This window comes from Myotis lucifugus, unplaced genomic scaffold (assembly GCF_000147115.1).
Source record: "Myotis lucifugus unplaced genomic scaffold, Myoluc2.0 scaffold_1699, whole genome shotgun sequence".
In the NCBI taxonomy this organism is placed as follows: domain Eukaryota; kingdom Metazoa; phylum Chordata; class Mammalia; order Chiroptera; family Vespertilionidae; genus Myotis; species Myotis lucifugus.
The window spans coordinates 1,774-18,723 of NW_005872747.1; the positions used below are offsets into that span (position 1 = coordinate 1,774).

Below are 16,950 nucleotides of genomic sequence, written 5' to 3' on the forward strand. Positions count from 1 at the left end.
GCCCAGTCACCTGGAGGGGAGAGGGGGAGAGGCCGCCTGCCATGAAGGGGACACGGCCCCGCCCCGCCCACTGAGCACACACGGGTGGGGACCTCTCGAAGGGAAGGAGGGGCGGGGCTCCGGGTGTAAAAGGCACTAAGCCTCAGTGTACATGTCAGAAAAATGGGGCCAGGAAGGCTACCCTGTCTCCCCTGGTGCCCCCTCCCATGCTTGCTCAAGACCCAGGACAGGAGCCCACGGGCAGGGAACCCCAACACGGCCCAGAAGGGCCCCTGCCCTCCCCAGCGAGGGAGCGTCGTGGTGGACGTTACCGATCACCAGCTGGCTCCTTTCCACGGGCGACAGGCTGAACACGTTGGGGTTTTCTCCGGCATCGGTTTTATAAAAGGTTTCAATGTCGATGGAGAATTTTTCCACGAAAGGGCAAGTGAACCTGTGGGGGAAGAAAAGCATCCATCAGGACCCTAACCCTAACCCTAACCCTAACCCGAACCCGAACCCGAACCCGAACCCAAACCCGTGGGTGGAGGGTGTGGGCGTGGGGTGGCCGGGCCAGGGCCTGCTGGACCCTCAGGGCAGGAGACCCAGGTGGAAGGAGGCTGGAGTGGTGGACGGGACTCATCTGTCCTGTCCACCTCCTGGACCTTCCCCTCGTCCCAAGGACAGCCCAGGCCAGGCCAGGCGGGGGCAGGGGTGGGTTTAGGGGAAGAGGGAGATGTGGCAGGAAGCTGCTGGAAGCCCCGTGTCCAGGTCCCCGTGTGTGAGGCATGGTGCAGACGCAGGTACAACTACCGCAGCCTACTGCTGAGTGGGCGGAAAGGGACAAGCACTCCGAGCCACAGGCCACCCCTGCCCGCTGTCCCACAAGGAGTCAGGTCTGGTAACAAGGGACCAGCCCTCTGCTCTCTCTTTTTTAAAATGTTTTTATTGATTTCAGAGAGAGGAAGGGAGAGGGAGAGGGAGAGAGAAACATCAATGATGAGAGAGAATCATTGATCGGCTGCCTCCTGCACGCCCCACACTGGGGACCGAGCCTGCAACCCAGGCATGTGCCCTGACTGGGAATCGAACCCTGACCTCCTAGTTCATGGGTAGACGCTCAACCACTGAGCCATACAGGCCGGGCCAGCCCTTCTCTCTTGGCTGGGGTTGAGTTCAGAGGAGGAAAGTGTGTTGGGAGGAGGAATGGCCTCCATGGGTCCTCAGCCAAGCTCTGGGCCCTCACCCAGGATGGGGAAGGGAGCCCAGGAGACTCGTGGGGAAGCAGGTGGGCAGCCAGCTGGGCGCACCCCGTCTGGTCGAACCCAGTGGTGCTCGGCTACACTGGGTGAGGTGGGGGCACAGAGTGAAGAACCTCCCACCGGGGGATCTAAAGGAGACCCCAGTTCAACATGGCACCTAGCTGAGGGTCTCGGGGTTGGAGGGAATCTGGGCCATCTGGTCTACCCTCAGGTCGTGCTTCTTCCCAGCTGCTGACTGTCCCCAATTCTCAGGTGAACATGAAGGTTTAGTTTGTATTCCCTGAGCTCCCAGATGACAAGGGGGTCTCGGCCGGACCTTGCTGAACTCATGCCTTCCAGGCCTCCCTCCCTGACACCCCTCTTCTGCCTGTTTCCTGCAGGGGACCCCAGCGGACCTTCAGGGCGCCCCTACCTGGAATAGAGGCTCAGCTCCCCGGAAGCCTGGGGTGCAGGGGCTGAGCCTACCTGGAGGGCTGCTCCCGGGATCTATGCCGCAGGGCGCCTCCCTGCTCACCTGGTTCGAGTGTAGGGGTAGGCGTTCCAGGACTCCTCCACCACCCGCAGGCCCGCCTTGGGCAGGATGGAGCGGAACCAGCTGGGAATGTGCCTGCCCACGTGGTACACCTTGTGTGTGTACTGTCCGGAGCCGCCTGGGCCGTCCGTGTATGGCCTGTTCTCCAGGATCTCCACGCCGCTGCCTTCGCCATATGTCTCGTTGCGGCTCTTCTTCTGTGGGGACAAAGGCACCATCCATGTGTGGGGGCCACAGTGCTCTACAGAAGGGAAGGGGCTCAGGTGATCAAGCCCCGGAGAGCTGAGTGGGAGGAGGAGCCTACAATAAGCAGATCTATGTAGGAGAGGCAGGAGTCTAGAAGGAAACCCATGTACCTGTATCTGCAAACTATATATATTAATTTTCAACAAGGATGCCAAGACCACTCAATGGGGAAAGAATAGTCTTTTCAAATGGTGCTGGGACAATTGGCTCTCCACATGGAAAAGAATGAAGCTGGACCCCTACCTCACACCACACATAAAGAAGATACAGGGGGCAAGTCTTCATCATCTTGGATCTGACAATGGTTTCTTAAGCGCAAGCAACCAAAGGTAAAATAGATAATGGTTTTTCCATAAAAAATGTAAAACTTTTGTGCATCACAGGACACTAAGAAGAAAGAGGAAGGCAATCCACCGAATGGGAGAACATTTTTGTAAATAATATATCTGATAAGGGCTGTGTATACAAAACATATTAAAAACTCTTATGACTCAACAACAAAGAAGGAAATAACCCAATTCAAAAATGCACAAGGGGCTTGAATAGTCATTTCTCCAAAAAAAAAAAACACGCAAATGGCCAACAAGCCCATGAGAAGATGCTTCAGCCCTCTAGTCATCAGGGAAATGGCAATCAAATCTACAATGAGATACCCCTTCACGCCCATTAGGATGGCTAAGAAGCCAAACGATTAGCAAGTGTTGGTGAGGATGTGGAGACACTGGAACCGTCATGCACTGCTGGTGGGAATGCGATATGATAGAGTCGTCGTGGAAAATCGTGTGGCGGCTCCTCAAAAAGGTGGACACAGAGTTCCCACACGGCTCAGCAGTTCCACTCCTAGGCATACATCCGAGGAAACGAAAACATAGGTCAGCACACGAACTTGGACACCCGTGTGCATAGCAGCACCAGTCACAACAGCCAGGAGGCGGAACCAACCCAGATCTCCACGAACTGAAAAATGGGTAAACAGCTCTGGTCAGTGTGGTGCACCGAAGGGTCATGGGTTCGATTCCCAGTCAAGGGCACGTACCTGGGTTGCAGGTTTGATCCCCGGCCCCGGTCAGGGCATGTGCTGGAGGCAACCAATCGATGTGTCTCTCTCACATCGATGTTTCTCTCTCTCTCTCCCCTCCCTCCCTTCCTTCCACTCACTCTTTCTAAACATCAATGGGAAAAATATCCTCGGGTGAGGATTAACAACAACAACAAAGGATAAACAAATTATATCCATACAATGGACTATGATTCATCCATAAAAATGAAATACTGCCACCTGCTACAACGTGGATGAACCTTGAAAACATGCTGAGTGAGAAAAGCCGGACACAAAGGCCACATTCTGTGTGATCCTATTTCTACGAAACATCCGGAATGGGCAAATCCACAGTCAGGAAGCAGATTATTGGTTGCCCAGGGATGGGGGGCTGGGAACGGAAAATGACTTCTTTTTGAGGAGCTGAAAATGCTCTAAATTGATTGTGGTTTCATAACATAATGGAAACCACTACACTGTACACAGTAAACATGTGAATTGGTTGGTGCGTGACTTACATCTCAATGAAGCTGGTATACGACAAAACACACACACACACGCCAAAACCGATCCTGTCTCCTGCTCTCTCTCAGACTTCAGACAGATCACCTGTGGGGAGTGGGGAGTAGGGAGCCCCTGCCTGGGCTGGGTAGGACGCCTGGGTCACCTCTGAGCGTCTCTCGGCACCAACGTCCTGGCCGGTGTTCAAAAGCTCAGGTTTCTGCTTATGCAGAAAACCTCGAGGTTGAGATGCTGGCGACTTTAAGCCCAGCATCTGTTTCCATGGTGACACGATGGCACCGCCAAGGCTACCTTCGGTCAGCTTCCCGAACAGCAGGTGTGCGCATGCTCACACGCACACACCTGTGACCCCCGCCTGCTTTGCGGGCGCAGGCTGGCTGGAGAACCCTGCCCTCTCCCTCCCCGGGGCCTGAGGCCGCACAGGAGGGGCTGAGCCACCTTGGGCCTGGTGCGGGCAAAGCACAGACCCCAGGAGGCAGGATTCTTCAGAAACAGGAGGCTCCCGGGTGGGTGGCTAATGAAGGGGGTGGGAAACGGCAAAGAGCAAGCAGCCCCCCACCCCCGTCAAGCAGCACTCCCAGCGCTGTCCAGGGTCCTGGCTGAGCTCTGCCCAGGGCTCGCTGGGAGCTAAGCATTTGCCCCGCCTCTTCCAGGAGAGCAGGTTCTCTCCCAGACAGGCCAACTTTTCATTTGTTTTTAAAACCTTGAACATGTGCCCGGCCGGTGTGGCTCAGTGGACCTATGAACCAGGAGGTCACGGTTCGATTCCCGGTCAAGGCACAGGCCCGGGTTGTGGGCTCAATCCCCAGTACATCTGTGTAACCCAGCCTTCGGCCCAGGCCGGGCACAGAAAAGTCTGGTGAGTTTAACTTATCGTGTTAACAGCTTTACTGAGGTCTGACTGATTATGTTCACACCCGTGAAACCTGCACACAGTGGAGATAAGGGGGTTGTCTGTCTCCCCCATGGCGGATGGAGACCCTGGGAACTCAGGCCCAGGTGCAGGTGAGACGAATGTGGGAGCAGGAGGAGTGGGGCTCGGAAGAGGGAGAGGGTGTGAGCAGCCCCCGGGCCGTAGGAGACATCACACGGGAGGCATAAGAATAGAAGTTTCTGTCAGGCCAGTGTGGCTCAGTGGTTGAGCACTGACCTATGAACCGGGAGGTCACAGTTCGATTCCCAGTCAGGGCACATGCCCAGTTTGTGAGCTCGATCCCCAGTGGGGGGCCTGAGGAGGCAGCGATCAATGATTCTCTCTCATTGTTGATGTTTTTCTCTCTCTCTCCCTCTCCCTTCCTCTGAAATCAATTATATATATATATATGAATAGATGATTTTTTTTTTAAATCTCAAAAGAGAGGTGAAGATGGCAGGTGTTTTTGAGGGGCCCAGAGGCCGAGGTGGTTCAATGTTTGAAAAAGCTTTGGATATTCTAGAAGCTGAAAGTCAGTCCCCAGGGGTCTGGAGGCAGCAGGCCACAGAGCCTGGGGTGGGGGCAGCTGTAGTCGGGGGGCTCCCCCTGGTTGTGGGTGGGCATTACGGAGCCCAGCACAAACAGCGGCTGTGGCGGGCCAGCCGGGGCCTTGCACGGGCTGAGCGATTTCCGGGGTGCTCGGGGCTGGGGGCTGAGAGCCTCTCCCTCCCCCCCTGCTCTCGAGGAATAACTGCGGGGTAGGTGGCTCGAGAGGGAATTGAGTGGCGCTCCTGAAGCAGTTTGGAGCAAACTGCCCCCCAGAGAGGCCGAGTTTGCCTCTGTCCTCTTCCCAGTCGAGCTTCCCGCGCCGAGAGCCGCTCACACTCCAGCAGCCCCATCGAGCTGCTCCCAGGAGGGAGCTGGGGGCCGGCTCTGCAGGGAGCTCCTAACGCACGCCCCAGACCTGGGCTGAAGGGTGGGAGCCACCAAGCAAACCCAGGGGTGTGGTGGCGGCCCTGCTGGCCTGGGCTCCCCCGGCTCCTGTGTGATGATTCTGCGACTGGGGGGGGGGGGTAGTGGGGGACAGCATGGCCAGAGGCTAGACCGAGGCATCCACACGCCCAGAGCTGGGCCCAGAGCAGGTTTATCATCAGACCCTGAACTGGGAGGGAAGCTGTGCGGCTGGGCCAAGGGCTGGGGCAGCAAGAGGGTGCCAGGGGTGCTGGGATGGGGACTGCACAGAGCTGTGGTCCCATCTGGGCCATGAGCAGCGGGTCCCGTGTTCCAGGATGCTCAGGCGCCGAGGAGGGAGGCCGGAGCCCTCTGGGGTGGGGTGGCCTTCTCCGGCTCCTCACAGGGAGCTGTCTCCTCACACTCATGTGCGACTGTAAATCAGCCATGTGGCGGTCACCACTGTCTCGAAGGCGGCCCAGGGGAGTAAGATGAGGTGGACCTGGGAGGTGGGAGGCGGGCTGTGGGCTCCCAAGCCAGTCAGTTAACGTCTCTGGGCCTTGCACCTCCCTGTCTGTCGAATGGGTTGCTTTGGACTGAATGTCTGTGCCCCGCCCCCTCAGAATGCATGTGCTGAAGCTGGCCCTCCAATGTGATGGTGTGAAGGGGCCAGGCCTTTGGGAGATGATTAGATCATCAGGGTGGCGTCCCCGCCAGGGATTAGCGTTCATATAAAAAGAGACCCCATGGGGGGTGGGTAGCGGGGAGGGATTAACTGGGGAATTTATATGCAGATATGCATAGCCCGTGGACAGAGACAATAATGGCAAAGGCCTAGGAGGGGCCAGTAGGGGGTGGAGGGGCATCAATGGGAAAAAAACAACCACCACCACAACAAAGGGGACATCTGTAATACTTTCAACAATAAAGATAAAGTTTAACAAAAAAGACCTCAGAGAGCCCCTCCCCTCTCTGCCATGTAAGACACAGTAGGAAGGTGGCTGTCTGCAAGCCAAGAAGAGAGCCCTCCCCAGACACCCAGCCTGTCAGCACCTTGACCTTGGACTTCCCAGCCTCCAGAATGGTGACAAGTCAAGTCCCTTGTTCCAGCCCCCAAGTCTGGGGTATTTTGTTCCAGCAGCCGAGCTGACTAAACATGAGAATAACATCTGGGATCAGTGAGATGACGGGTGTTCTATGTCGTGAATACAGCGCTGGCAAGACCACCCATGCCACAGGCATCCCACGGCGCGCCGTGGTGTATCCGGCACCGTGCTTGGCAGCCAGACACTAACCAGGAGCCCAGCGGGCAGACACGGTGCACGAAGGCCACACTGCCACCCAGTGCACGGTGCGGAGGGCTGTGTGTGCGCCCGGCGTGGCCAGCCCCGCCCCCGACCCACCTGTATCATGTAGAGCTGGGCGATGCGGTACTCCTCCACGGTCATCGGCAGAGGAATCCGATACTCCTTTATGATCATCTTGGAGTCCACGCCTTCCCGGCGACGGGGAACTGCGTGTTGGGACTTCTAGGCGACGAGGTTCCTTAAAGAACCATGACAGGGCTCACCGAGGACCCCTGAGGGGGAGAGAAAGGACAGGTGAGTCGCCTTCTGCAAAGACTGATGGGAACAAGAACACGGAGGAAGGGCGGGGCCTGCACCTGCGGCTGGAGTTCTGGTCCCCGTTCTGCCGCGAGCCCACCACGTGACTTTGAACACGTCCCCTGCCCCAGCCTCCAGCGTGGCTCAGTTGGTGGGGTGTCATTCCGTGCACCAGGAGGTCGCTGGTTTGACTCCTGGTCAGGGCATCTGCCCGGGTTGCAGGCTTGATCCCCAGTAGGGGGCGTGCAGGAGGCAGCCAACTGATCTTTCTCTCTCATCGATGTTTCTCTCTCTCTCTCCCTTCAAATCAATAAAAACCAAAAAACATAAGAAAGAAATCATAGCCTTTGAGTCAGCCAGATCCTTCACCTCCTCCCAAGCTGTGGCCGTGAGCAAATTCCCTAATCTCTTGGATCTTTCATCTCACCTCCCACAAAATTCTCCCATCCGCTCAGCCCAGTTCCAACCAGCACCCGGCTGGCAGTCAGCGTCTGAGCAGGGGCTGGAAGGCAGGCGTCCAGGCCTGTGTGTGGCCCAGCTTCCCGCCTGCACTGCAGACCCCAAGCCCCATCAGGGAAACACGGCCGAGCACCCAGGGCACGCACGTCCGTCCGAAGGACACACGGCCCCTTGCCAGGCCCTGGTGGGCACGATGGGGCCCCCCTGCTTTCTTCCTGGTTGAGCCCGAAGCAAGGGGCCCCGGGCAGACTCAACCCTCAGAAAGAAGGCGGAGTGGCTGTGTGTCTGCCTGTCCCCCGAGCCCTCCTCGCCTGCCCGGCAGCTGAACCCTCAGACAATCTCATTACGCTCATTCCGGCGGCCCGGTCGCGCGAGGCAGACACACATTTCATCGTCCCCGCTGGTGGGGGGGGTGGGAGGGGGGGCTAGACAGAATGATCTTTCCCTGCTCTGCACAGGGCAGCCCTGGGGGCCTGGCACAGGGAGAGGGGGAAAGAAAAAGGAAGTCTCGAGAGGCCTTGCTATGAGGGAAGCCAGGCGAGGACTCTGGGTGACCAGTGCGCACCCCGCCCCAGGAGCACAGCCCTGGCCCCTCCCTGGGAGGACAGGGACGGACCCCCCATGGAGCCTCAATTACGGCACCCGGCCCAGGTCTCTAGGAAAGTCTTGGGCTCCCGAAGCCCTGTGTTCACGACCCTAGGAAGGACCCCCGTTCACCAGTGTCTTTGAGGAAACAGCAGCCCAGACAACGTCAGAGTGGAGGCCAGTGGGCGTGGCCACCAGGGCCGTCCTAGGGGGAGGGATCCGCCTGGGCAAGGTGTGTCTGGAGCCCGGGCCTGGATTTGGGGTGGGGGTCACCCTCATGGGCCTCAGGCAGGCCAGCCTGTCCAGCCAGAGCCACGAAGGGAGGAGAGGGCACAGGCCTGCAGCTGACGGAGAAGGCGTGGTGCCATCCACGGAACCAAGGGCAGGAGCCCAGGGTCGTCAGGGACCCTCCGGGCCTCGTAGGGAAAAGGCAGCGTCCAGCTCAGCTGGCGTGGCTCCGTGGCTAGGCGTGACCTGTGAACCAGGAGGCCACGGTTCCACTCCTGCTCCCACAGGCCGGGGCTGTGGGCTCGATCCCCAGTGTGGGGCGTGCAGGAGGCAGCCCATCCATGTTCTCTCTCATCATTGATGTTTCTATCTCTTTCTCCCTCTCCCTTCTTCTCTGAAGTCAATAAAAAATATATTTAATAAAAAAATATTTTAAAAAGGAAAAGGCAACATCCGGGCAGCAGAAACAGCTTCTGGCTCAAAGGGGCGGGTGGCCAGGCTGGAGGGGCTGCGGAGAAGACCCTGGGGTGGGCTACAGGGTGTGGCTGGAAGGGGGGAGCGGCGCACGGAGCAGGCAGGAAGGGCGGACAAGTCTTTCCAGCGGAGGCCACAGCGAGACGCCCTACCTGGGAGGGAAGCATGAGAATCGGGGCACAGAACCAAACCCATGTTTCCACGATCGGCGGGGGCCTGACGAGGCCGTGCGGGGGCCACGCGGACGGAACGCGTCCAAACGCAACTCGGCTGCGTTCTGCCCATTAGGTCTGGAGCGGCTCCCAGGTGGGCCAGCGGAGCCTGCCCTGGCTTGGCAGTACGGGGGTGGGGTGGGGTGGGGGGGTGGGAGTGGGGCTGCTGGCAGGGAAGCCGGGGCCACACGCAGCTCCTGGGGCCCTGGGGCATCTGGAACACCTCTACTGCCTTTCTGTGGTCTCTCCTCGGCTTCCTCCACCCCCTGCTTCCCAAACCTGCCGGTCCCCAATCAGGGGCCAGCGTGGGTCACAGGAGAAGAACTTCATCTGCCCCCATCCATCTAGGAGGACGGGCTCCAGACGAACGAGGGGCCGCAGGTCCGTGGGAGAGGAAAGGGGCCGTTTTTTGTACCCCAGGGCCCAGCCGCCAGGCCTGGGTGGGGCAGGAGGGTGTGTGTATGAAGTTCACCCATCGGCTGCCTCTCTGTCCCCTGAGGGTAAAGGCAGAACCAGGCTTACCCCCAGAGAACGTCTGAGCTGGAAGGAGCTGGGGGTCCCTGCCCTCAGAGTAGCTTCACCTTATCTTCTTTAAAAACATCTAGTGTTTATTGATTTCAGAGCGGAAGGGAGAGGGAGAGAGAGAGAGGGAGAGAAACATCAGTGATGAGAAAGAATCATTGATCAGCTGCCTCCTGCAGGCCACCCACTGGGGATCGAGCCTGCAACCAAACCGTGACCTCCTGGTTCATAGAGCGACGCTCAACCACTGAGCCACGCCGGCCGGGCTCACCTTTCCCTTTAAGACAGTGAACGGCTGGGCCCCGAGGACCCCCACTTCAGTCCAAACATCCGTTTATAAAGGAGGAGATGACGCCTGGATTTCGCAGGTGTGACGAGCTGGAGGGCTTCGTGCCCCCCCCCCTGCTGGGAACACCCCAACCCAGACAGCACCAGGGAGGAGGGTGGGGGGCTTTTATCGCTCAGGTGCAGAGAGCAAAGCATCCTGCCCCAGGGCAAAGGGTCCCCAAGCCCATCTCCCGGCAAACGACACCACCGAGCAGCCAACGTGCTGACGCTGACGGCAAACTGCTCCGTTAGCTGCTCCTCAGAGCAGAGGCGCCGCCAAGAACAGCGCACCCTCCCTGCCGCGTCCCAGGAACAACCGCCGGCTTCTTGACAGCATCTGTGACTCAAACTGTTCGCAGAGCCAGACGAGCCCCCCCACCCCCACCCCCTGAGAGTGTGTGCAGGGGCACAAGCCCAGACAGACAGACGGACAGACAGAGGCTGTGCCCTGTCACCCACGGCGGCGCGGGGCCCTGATGAGATAGGGGCGTGACCTCGGAGTGGCCGCTCGCGATGTACCGTTTATCGCACTCGGACAGGCAGTGCTGGGAAGCAGCGGGGCCAGGCGGGAAGAGAAAGCCGGAGGGGCCGAGCCACTTGACAAAGCCACACAGAGCCACGGGCAGAAGGCATGACAGTCTGCGTTTTCTGGCCTGCGACCCGGGCCTGGTCTACTGCACTCTGGGGTGAGCGGGTGCAGGTGCCTCAGGCCACCCACATTAGGTCCAAATGTTCTACTCAGAAGGCAGCCAGCAGGCCAAGCTGCATCCGGGGCCAAAAGGCCGGGCCAGGGTCCCCAGGGGCGGTGCGCACACGCGTGTGCCCAAGCAAACTCGTGTCTGCACAGCTCTGCCCGGGTCTTGCTCAACCTCAGCGAGTGAGCGATCAGTGTGGCCAGGCCTCCCAGGGTGGCCGGAGAACACCGCATGCCTGGAAAGTTTCCCAGGGAACTGGCCCTTCTTCTCAGAATTATTAGCTTCCCTTCAGTGCCCCATAAAAACCCTCCCGCTGCTGATGGATGCCAGCCTTGTCCAGGGCGGGAGGGAGGGAGGGAAAAAGCACAGAGGAAAAATAAACACTGGTCAGGCTCGGAAAGCCCCGTGGGCATAATGTGGGAGGCGAAGGCACCAGAGGGAGCTGGGCTGCCTGTCCAGCTGCACAGACTGGGCACTGCCCGGCGCCCAGCGGTGACGTTCTCACGGACAACAGGACTGGCACTCCCGGGAGCTGGGCAGTGCGGGCAGAGGGCCCCGCCCGCTTTGGGACAATGTTTTCAATAGTCTCAAGGCCCGCCCCTCAGGGTCACCTTATCCTAGCGTGAGGACCCCTCCCTGCTCAGGAACTGCCCATCGGCAACTCGTGGGCAGGAGGACCTGACCAAGGTTGGACAGGAGTCACAGGGAAGGGCTGGGCATCTCCCGGAGCATTCTGGGGGCGGGGCAGGAATCTAGCGCTCAGCCTGGGGACCCCAGAGAATCAGGCATCTCTCGTGAGCTGAATCTCAATGATGTCTCCAGCACTCTCCCCCCTTCTCCAAACCACTCTCCATTCCTGCCTCTTGATTGATTGATTGATTGATTGGAGAAAGAGAGAGAGAGAGAGAGAGAGAGAGAGAGAGAGAGGGCATTCATTGGTTGCTTCTTGTATGTGTCCTGACTGGGGATCGAACCCACCACCTTAGTGTATGGGGACGACGCTCTAACCAATTGGGCTACCCGGCCGGGCCCTGCCTCTGTCTGTCACCAGGTCCGGAACTCCCAGCGATGATCTCTCCACGCTCGGCCTCTGGCTCATCTGTCTCTTTTCTTTCTGGAAATCTCCTTAGACGGAGGCTCGGTGTGCTCCTCGGTGCATCCCATCCTGTCTGCCGCTGCCCCCCCCCCCCCCCAGGGCTGTGTTCCAGGCGGCCTCTCCTCTGGCTTCCAGTTACTGTCCTCTCTCCAGCTCTGAATATTCTGTGAACATTCTCTGTGGGTGTTTTTCAAATCTGCTTCATGCTTTTCGTGCCTTTCTTTGTCCCCTGCACGTATTTGCAGCCTTGCCTTTCGTTTGTCCCCAATGCAGCGAGCATGGCTGTGGGATCCAGGGCGCCTACACGCTGCCGCACCTGAAGGCCGGCGGCCTGGGCTGCCTCTGCCCTCGCCCCGCGGCTCGGGCTGCTGATCTGCGCCTCCGCCCGGTGAGTTATTTTTGACTCCGGACTGCTCGTGTTCTGCGGAGGTTATTTGCAGAAATCCTGGGAGACGCAGCACAGGGTCTGCTGTTCCCGGAAAGATCTCTATTTGCTTCCCCGCGAGCCCGGTTCCCACCCCTCTGAGACCCCTCGGGTCCCAGCTCGCGGTCCTCCGGCCACCTTTCTCGGGCCTGTTCTTCCCAATCGGGGAGCGTGCACTTGCACTTGCTCCCTGGGGGGGTGGCCCTCACCAAGCCCCACCCCCGGGTGGCTTTACACAACACACACACGGATCCTCTCGAAGTTCTGGGAGCCGGGAGTCCCAGTGCGGTGCCTTGGTGAGGTTGGTGCCTCGTGCCATGGCTCTGAGGGGGGCAGGGGGGGCGGAGGCAAGTCCTGGTGGCATTTGGATCTGCAGCTCCGGCCGCCGCTGAGCCTGCTGCCCCGTCCCTCCTCCCACGGTGATACGAGCTCCCTGGGCGGGTCCCCTTCTCCCGGGAGCACAGACAGGACTTCTGTTACTCACAACCCGGGACGCCCTGACTACTTGTAGGACGACGTCCCTCCCTTCAATCTCTGCGTGTCATTCCCTAGCGTTTTGCTCCTCAAGGGCACGAAGACCAATGTCACTGGACCCCAAGATCACACGGTGCTGAAAGGTTCCCAATCCAGGAGGTATGTTCCTTTCGCTTGTCGTCCTGACACCTCACCGTCGACCTTCTGAGGCCACGGGCGCCGCGGGGAGGCGATCCGGCCAGGGAAGGACGCGGCTGTGGAGGGCAGACGCGGGTGGCGCGAAGCCCAGTGTCCTGGACACACGCCACCCACTCCCACGCCGAGACTTTACCGCGACACACGGGCACTTTCTGGGAATCTGGGGGCTGCCCGGGGCTTCTCGCCAACCTGAGTCCGCCTGCCGGGGCCCGGAGTCCGCCGACCTCGAAGGCTTCTCCCGGCAGGAGGCGGGGACGCGCCGCCCCGCTGGGCCCACCTGCCTGCACGGCGCCAGGCGGGCGGGTGCTAAACAGACACAATCCCTGGGACGAAAATAAAAGCCGGCTCGGTGACATCTTGCCGCAGCTTCGCAGGAACAGCAGGCTCCTGTGTACACACTGTCCCGCGCCGCGCGCCTGTTTGCAAATTCGTCACACACACCAGCCGACGCTGCTCCGAGGGGAGCTCAGGCGACGGGGTCCTCTGATCACCTCCAGCAGGCCCTGGGCGGGGACTCCCCCCCTTCTTGCCAGACTCCTAAGCCCCCCATCTTGCTGCCCTCCCCCACAGAAACACTCAGGCGGGGGAGGGGGATGGTGCCGGGGGCTCCCCAGTTGCCTTGTCTACAAGTGTCCCCAATATACTAGTAACATGATGGGGGGTTTTTGTTGGTTTTAAATATATATATTTTTTATATTGATTTTAGAGAGGAAGGGAGAGGGAGAGGGAGAGAGAAACATCAACGATGAGAGAGAATCATTGATCAGCTGCCTCCTGCACGCCCCACACTGGGGATCGAGCCCGCAACCCGGGCATGTGCTCCGACCGGGAATCGAAGTAGTGGCCTCCCGGTTCATAGGTCGATGCTCAACCACTGAGCCACGCCGGCCGGGCAATAACCTAATGGTTTCAAGACAGACATGCACACATGTGTAATATGTCAGTGGAAACTATGCGAAAGCAAAACGGACAGAAATGGAGGGGAGGTCCAGAGCGACACCGTTTAACTGCAGGGTCACACCCCACCAGCCGCCGTCGCAGCCCCCGCCCCTCTGGGGCTCTTCCCGGAGACGTTAACCTCCCCCACCTGTGCTCCCAGGTCCACCTGGCTCCTGCGACACTCCTGGTCCCCAGCCCCGTCCAGCTTCCTGTGTCAGCTCTGAGGGTCCCAGGACTGAGTCCCCGATCCCGGCCCTGAGGTCGGGGCGGTGGTGGGGGGTCAGTGGGAAAAGCGTGAAGCTGAGCTGGGCCACTTGCCGGTCTCCTAACTCTGGCCTCCGCTGACCGACCGGGAGGGAGGGCTGACACCTGGACTCGGCGGGAGCTCTCAGGCGGCGCTGGGCCCACGTGGAGGCGCGGGGGCTGGGAGCTCACACTCACGTTGCCTGGGAGACAAACTCCTCTTCTATTTAGGGCCGCCCCCCAGGGCTCCGTGCCAGCTTCTCCCCCTCCTCCCGCCCCAAAGGCTTCACCTGAGCAGACAGACGTGGGGACGGTGCCCTCCCCACCCCCGGCCACCACCCCAGAGGGTGCCTTGGCGGGCCTGGGTCAGATCTAATTGCACTGCCCTGCCTCCTTCTTCCAGGAAGCTCCTCTGGGTTGACAGAGAAAGGCTCGCAGTCTTTCTGCTCTCTCCAGCCCTGTGTGATGGACACTGCCCTCCCCGCCCTAGGCCTAGGCCTGGGGATCTGGGTCTCTACACATTCAGCCCAATTAGGGGGTCCCCTGCACTTGGCACTTCCCCAGGATTTCATTAAGAATGAGGCCCACGAGGCCCGGCCAGGGTGGCTCAGTGGTTGAGCGTCGACCTATGAACCAGGAGGTCACGGTTCGATTCCCGGTTGAGGCACATGCCTGGGTTGTGGGCTTGATCACCAGTAGGGGATGTGCAGGAGGCAGCCGATCAATACCGATCGATGATTCTCTCTCATCATTGATGTTTCTATCTCTCCCTTCCTCTCTGAGGTCAATAAAAGTATATATTAGAGAAAAAGAAGAAAGAAGGAGGCCAATGACCAGAGAGGGGAACCTGCCCTAAAGTTCCCCTGTCCGCTGAGCTCCGGCTCTGGCCTTGCCGGGGACCCGACAGGTGTGCACTGAAGTCACTGCTCGCCTGGGGCGAGTCGGGCGCTCTCAGCACCAGCTGCTGGGCACACAGGAGGTCGGGGATGACACAGGCGCTCACGCAGAAGGGACTAAGTGAGAGGCAGGAGCCACCGCGGGAGGTGGGCCCCGGGAGGCCCTGCAACATGCGGGCTCCTGCTTCCCCTCCTCCCGGCCAGGCCGCCCTCCCTGCGCACCTGGTGCCACATGCTTGCTCCCGCCCAGTTCCAGCGTGAGCCTCCATTTGCTCATCTGTACAGGGGGGATGTGGATACATCCAAGGAGGGGGTCAGGCATGAGTGTGCAGAGCACCCCACGCCGTGCCTGGCAGCGGAGATGTGTTCCCGCGCCTACAGGGATATTAAAAATAGCCAACCGCTGGGTCCTGCCAGGGGCCGGGGGCTGGAGGCGCTGTGGGTGGCATCGCCCCTTCAGCTCCGGGAGCCTCTGGGGAGGGACGCTGTGGCGGGTGGGGCGCAGGTGCTATTTGTACAAAGTAGAGGCCTTCCCCCGGGGCCAGAGGCGTTTAAGGATTCAGAACTCTCCCCACACGTTCGTTCGATGGTAACAGCGCATTTTCCAGCAGCATCAGTGACCAAATTGGACGTTTCTGCGGTGAAATGTGTGAACGGAGAACACAGAAAGGCTATAGATAGCCTCCCCGGCTATAAATAGCCTCACCTCGGTTCAGATGCGATTTGGCTGCCAAATGAGTTATGAAAAAGCGTTTGGTTTTCTGTCCTTAGCTTGCTGGGTTTTGGAAGCGAGGACCAGGGACCGGCCGTGGCTCCGCACGTCAGCGGTTTTCACCACTGACCGGGAAACAGCCGTGCGTCGGCCCCGCTTCACCCCACAGCCGACGGAGCCCAGCCCTGTGCAGCCCCGGGGCCACGGACACCTGCACAGGTCGAACCGCCCTCACGCCTGCCCAGGCTGCCCCCAGACCAGGAGGACGGGACAGGAGTGAGGGGCCTGGAGGGGCAAGGAGAATGCCAGGCAGGAAGGAACAGCGGCTGGCGCTGCCCTTAGGAGCTGGGGCCTTGGGTGCGAGGCCCGGCCGCCTCACACAGCTTCGCCCCTTCCCCGCGTCTGAGTGACCGTTACTGAGGAGCGTGAGGCCCCTCGCCCCAGGCTGCAGCGTTGGTAACGCTGTCGTTTCAATGCACAATATAAAATGGGGGGTGGGGGTGGAAAGGGGCAGCCCCTTCCGCCCCAGAAATGCCCTCCTGCCCCTAGGACTCCCTCCTGAGGCAGGACCTTCCTGGGTCCTAAGCCGGGTCCCCTGTGAGAACGCAGACAGGACGCGGACAGAACCTCCCGCCGCTCTGGCCGCCACCAGAGGGAGGAGCCGAGAGCAGAGCGGAGACCGGCTCGCCCTGGAGGAGGCGGCAGGACGTCGAAGGAGGACGCAAGCCTCGAAGCAGGAACGGGTTCCCCCCTCCCCGCGGTCTGGGCGAGTTAAACTCTCGGAGCCTCAGTTCTGTGTGTATAAAAGTAGGTCCCGCCCAGCTGGCGAGGCTCCGGGGTTGAGCGTCGACCTATGAACCAGGAGGTCACGGTTCCATTCCCGGTCAGGGCACAGGCCCCGGTTGTGGGCTCGATCCCCAGCGTGGGGCGTGCAGGAGGCAGCCGATCAACACTGATCGATGATTCTCTCTCATCATCGATGTTTCTCTCTCTCTCTCTACTATTTTTTAAAAGTAGGTCCAATGCCACATGTGCACCCTACAGGGTATCTGGGGGGATAAACGAAGAGGCAGTGAATGTGTAACGTGCCCACAAACAAGACCCAAGAAATGGAGCGCTGCCATTACCATCGTGACGATGACGATGGGGATGGTGGCACAGCCCCGCCCACGGGCGTGCCTTTGAGCTGCATCCTCACACTCAAACCAGCCAGGGTTCGGAGAAGTAACCTGGCCGTCCTGTCACCAACCTTCCCACAATCACACAAGGCAGGTCGGCTGACTCGCTGTCCCCATCTCCAATTGGAAAACGGAAGCCAAGAGAACAACAGGGCCTTGGTCAAGGTCATTGGGGGGGTGGGTCAAGGTCATCTGGTAAGTCAGTCACAGGGAGGGACCGAGAACCCTTGATTCTGGGGC

General features: G+C 59.8%; 1 protein-coding gene across 1 annotated transcript; it reads right to left on the reverse strand.

The window, feature by feature from the left end:
- Positions 1 to 255: 255 nt before the first annotated feature.
- On the reverse strand, positions 256 to 9,548 carry LOC102442232 (membrane-associated phosphatidylinositol transfer protein 2-like; the record flags this gene model as incomplete). Its single annotated transcript, XM_023748704.1, has 4 exons — positions 9,529 to 9,548; positions 6,848 to 7,023; positions 1,756 to 1,970; positions 256 to 433 (listed from the first exon to the last, which is right to left on the reverse strand). Coding segments are annotated over exons 2-4 (471 nt in total), but the record flags the coding sequence as incomplete, so codon positions are not given.
- Positions 9,549 to 16,950: the final 7,402 nt, after the last annotated feature.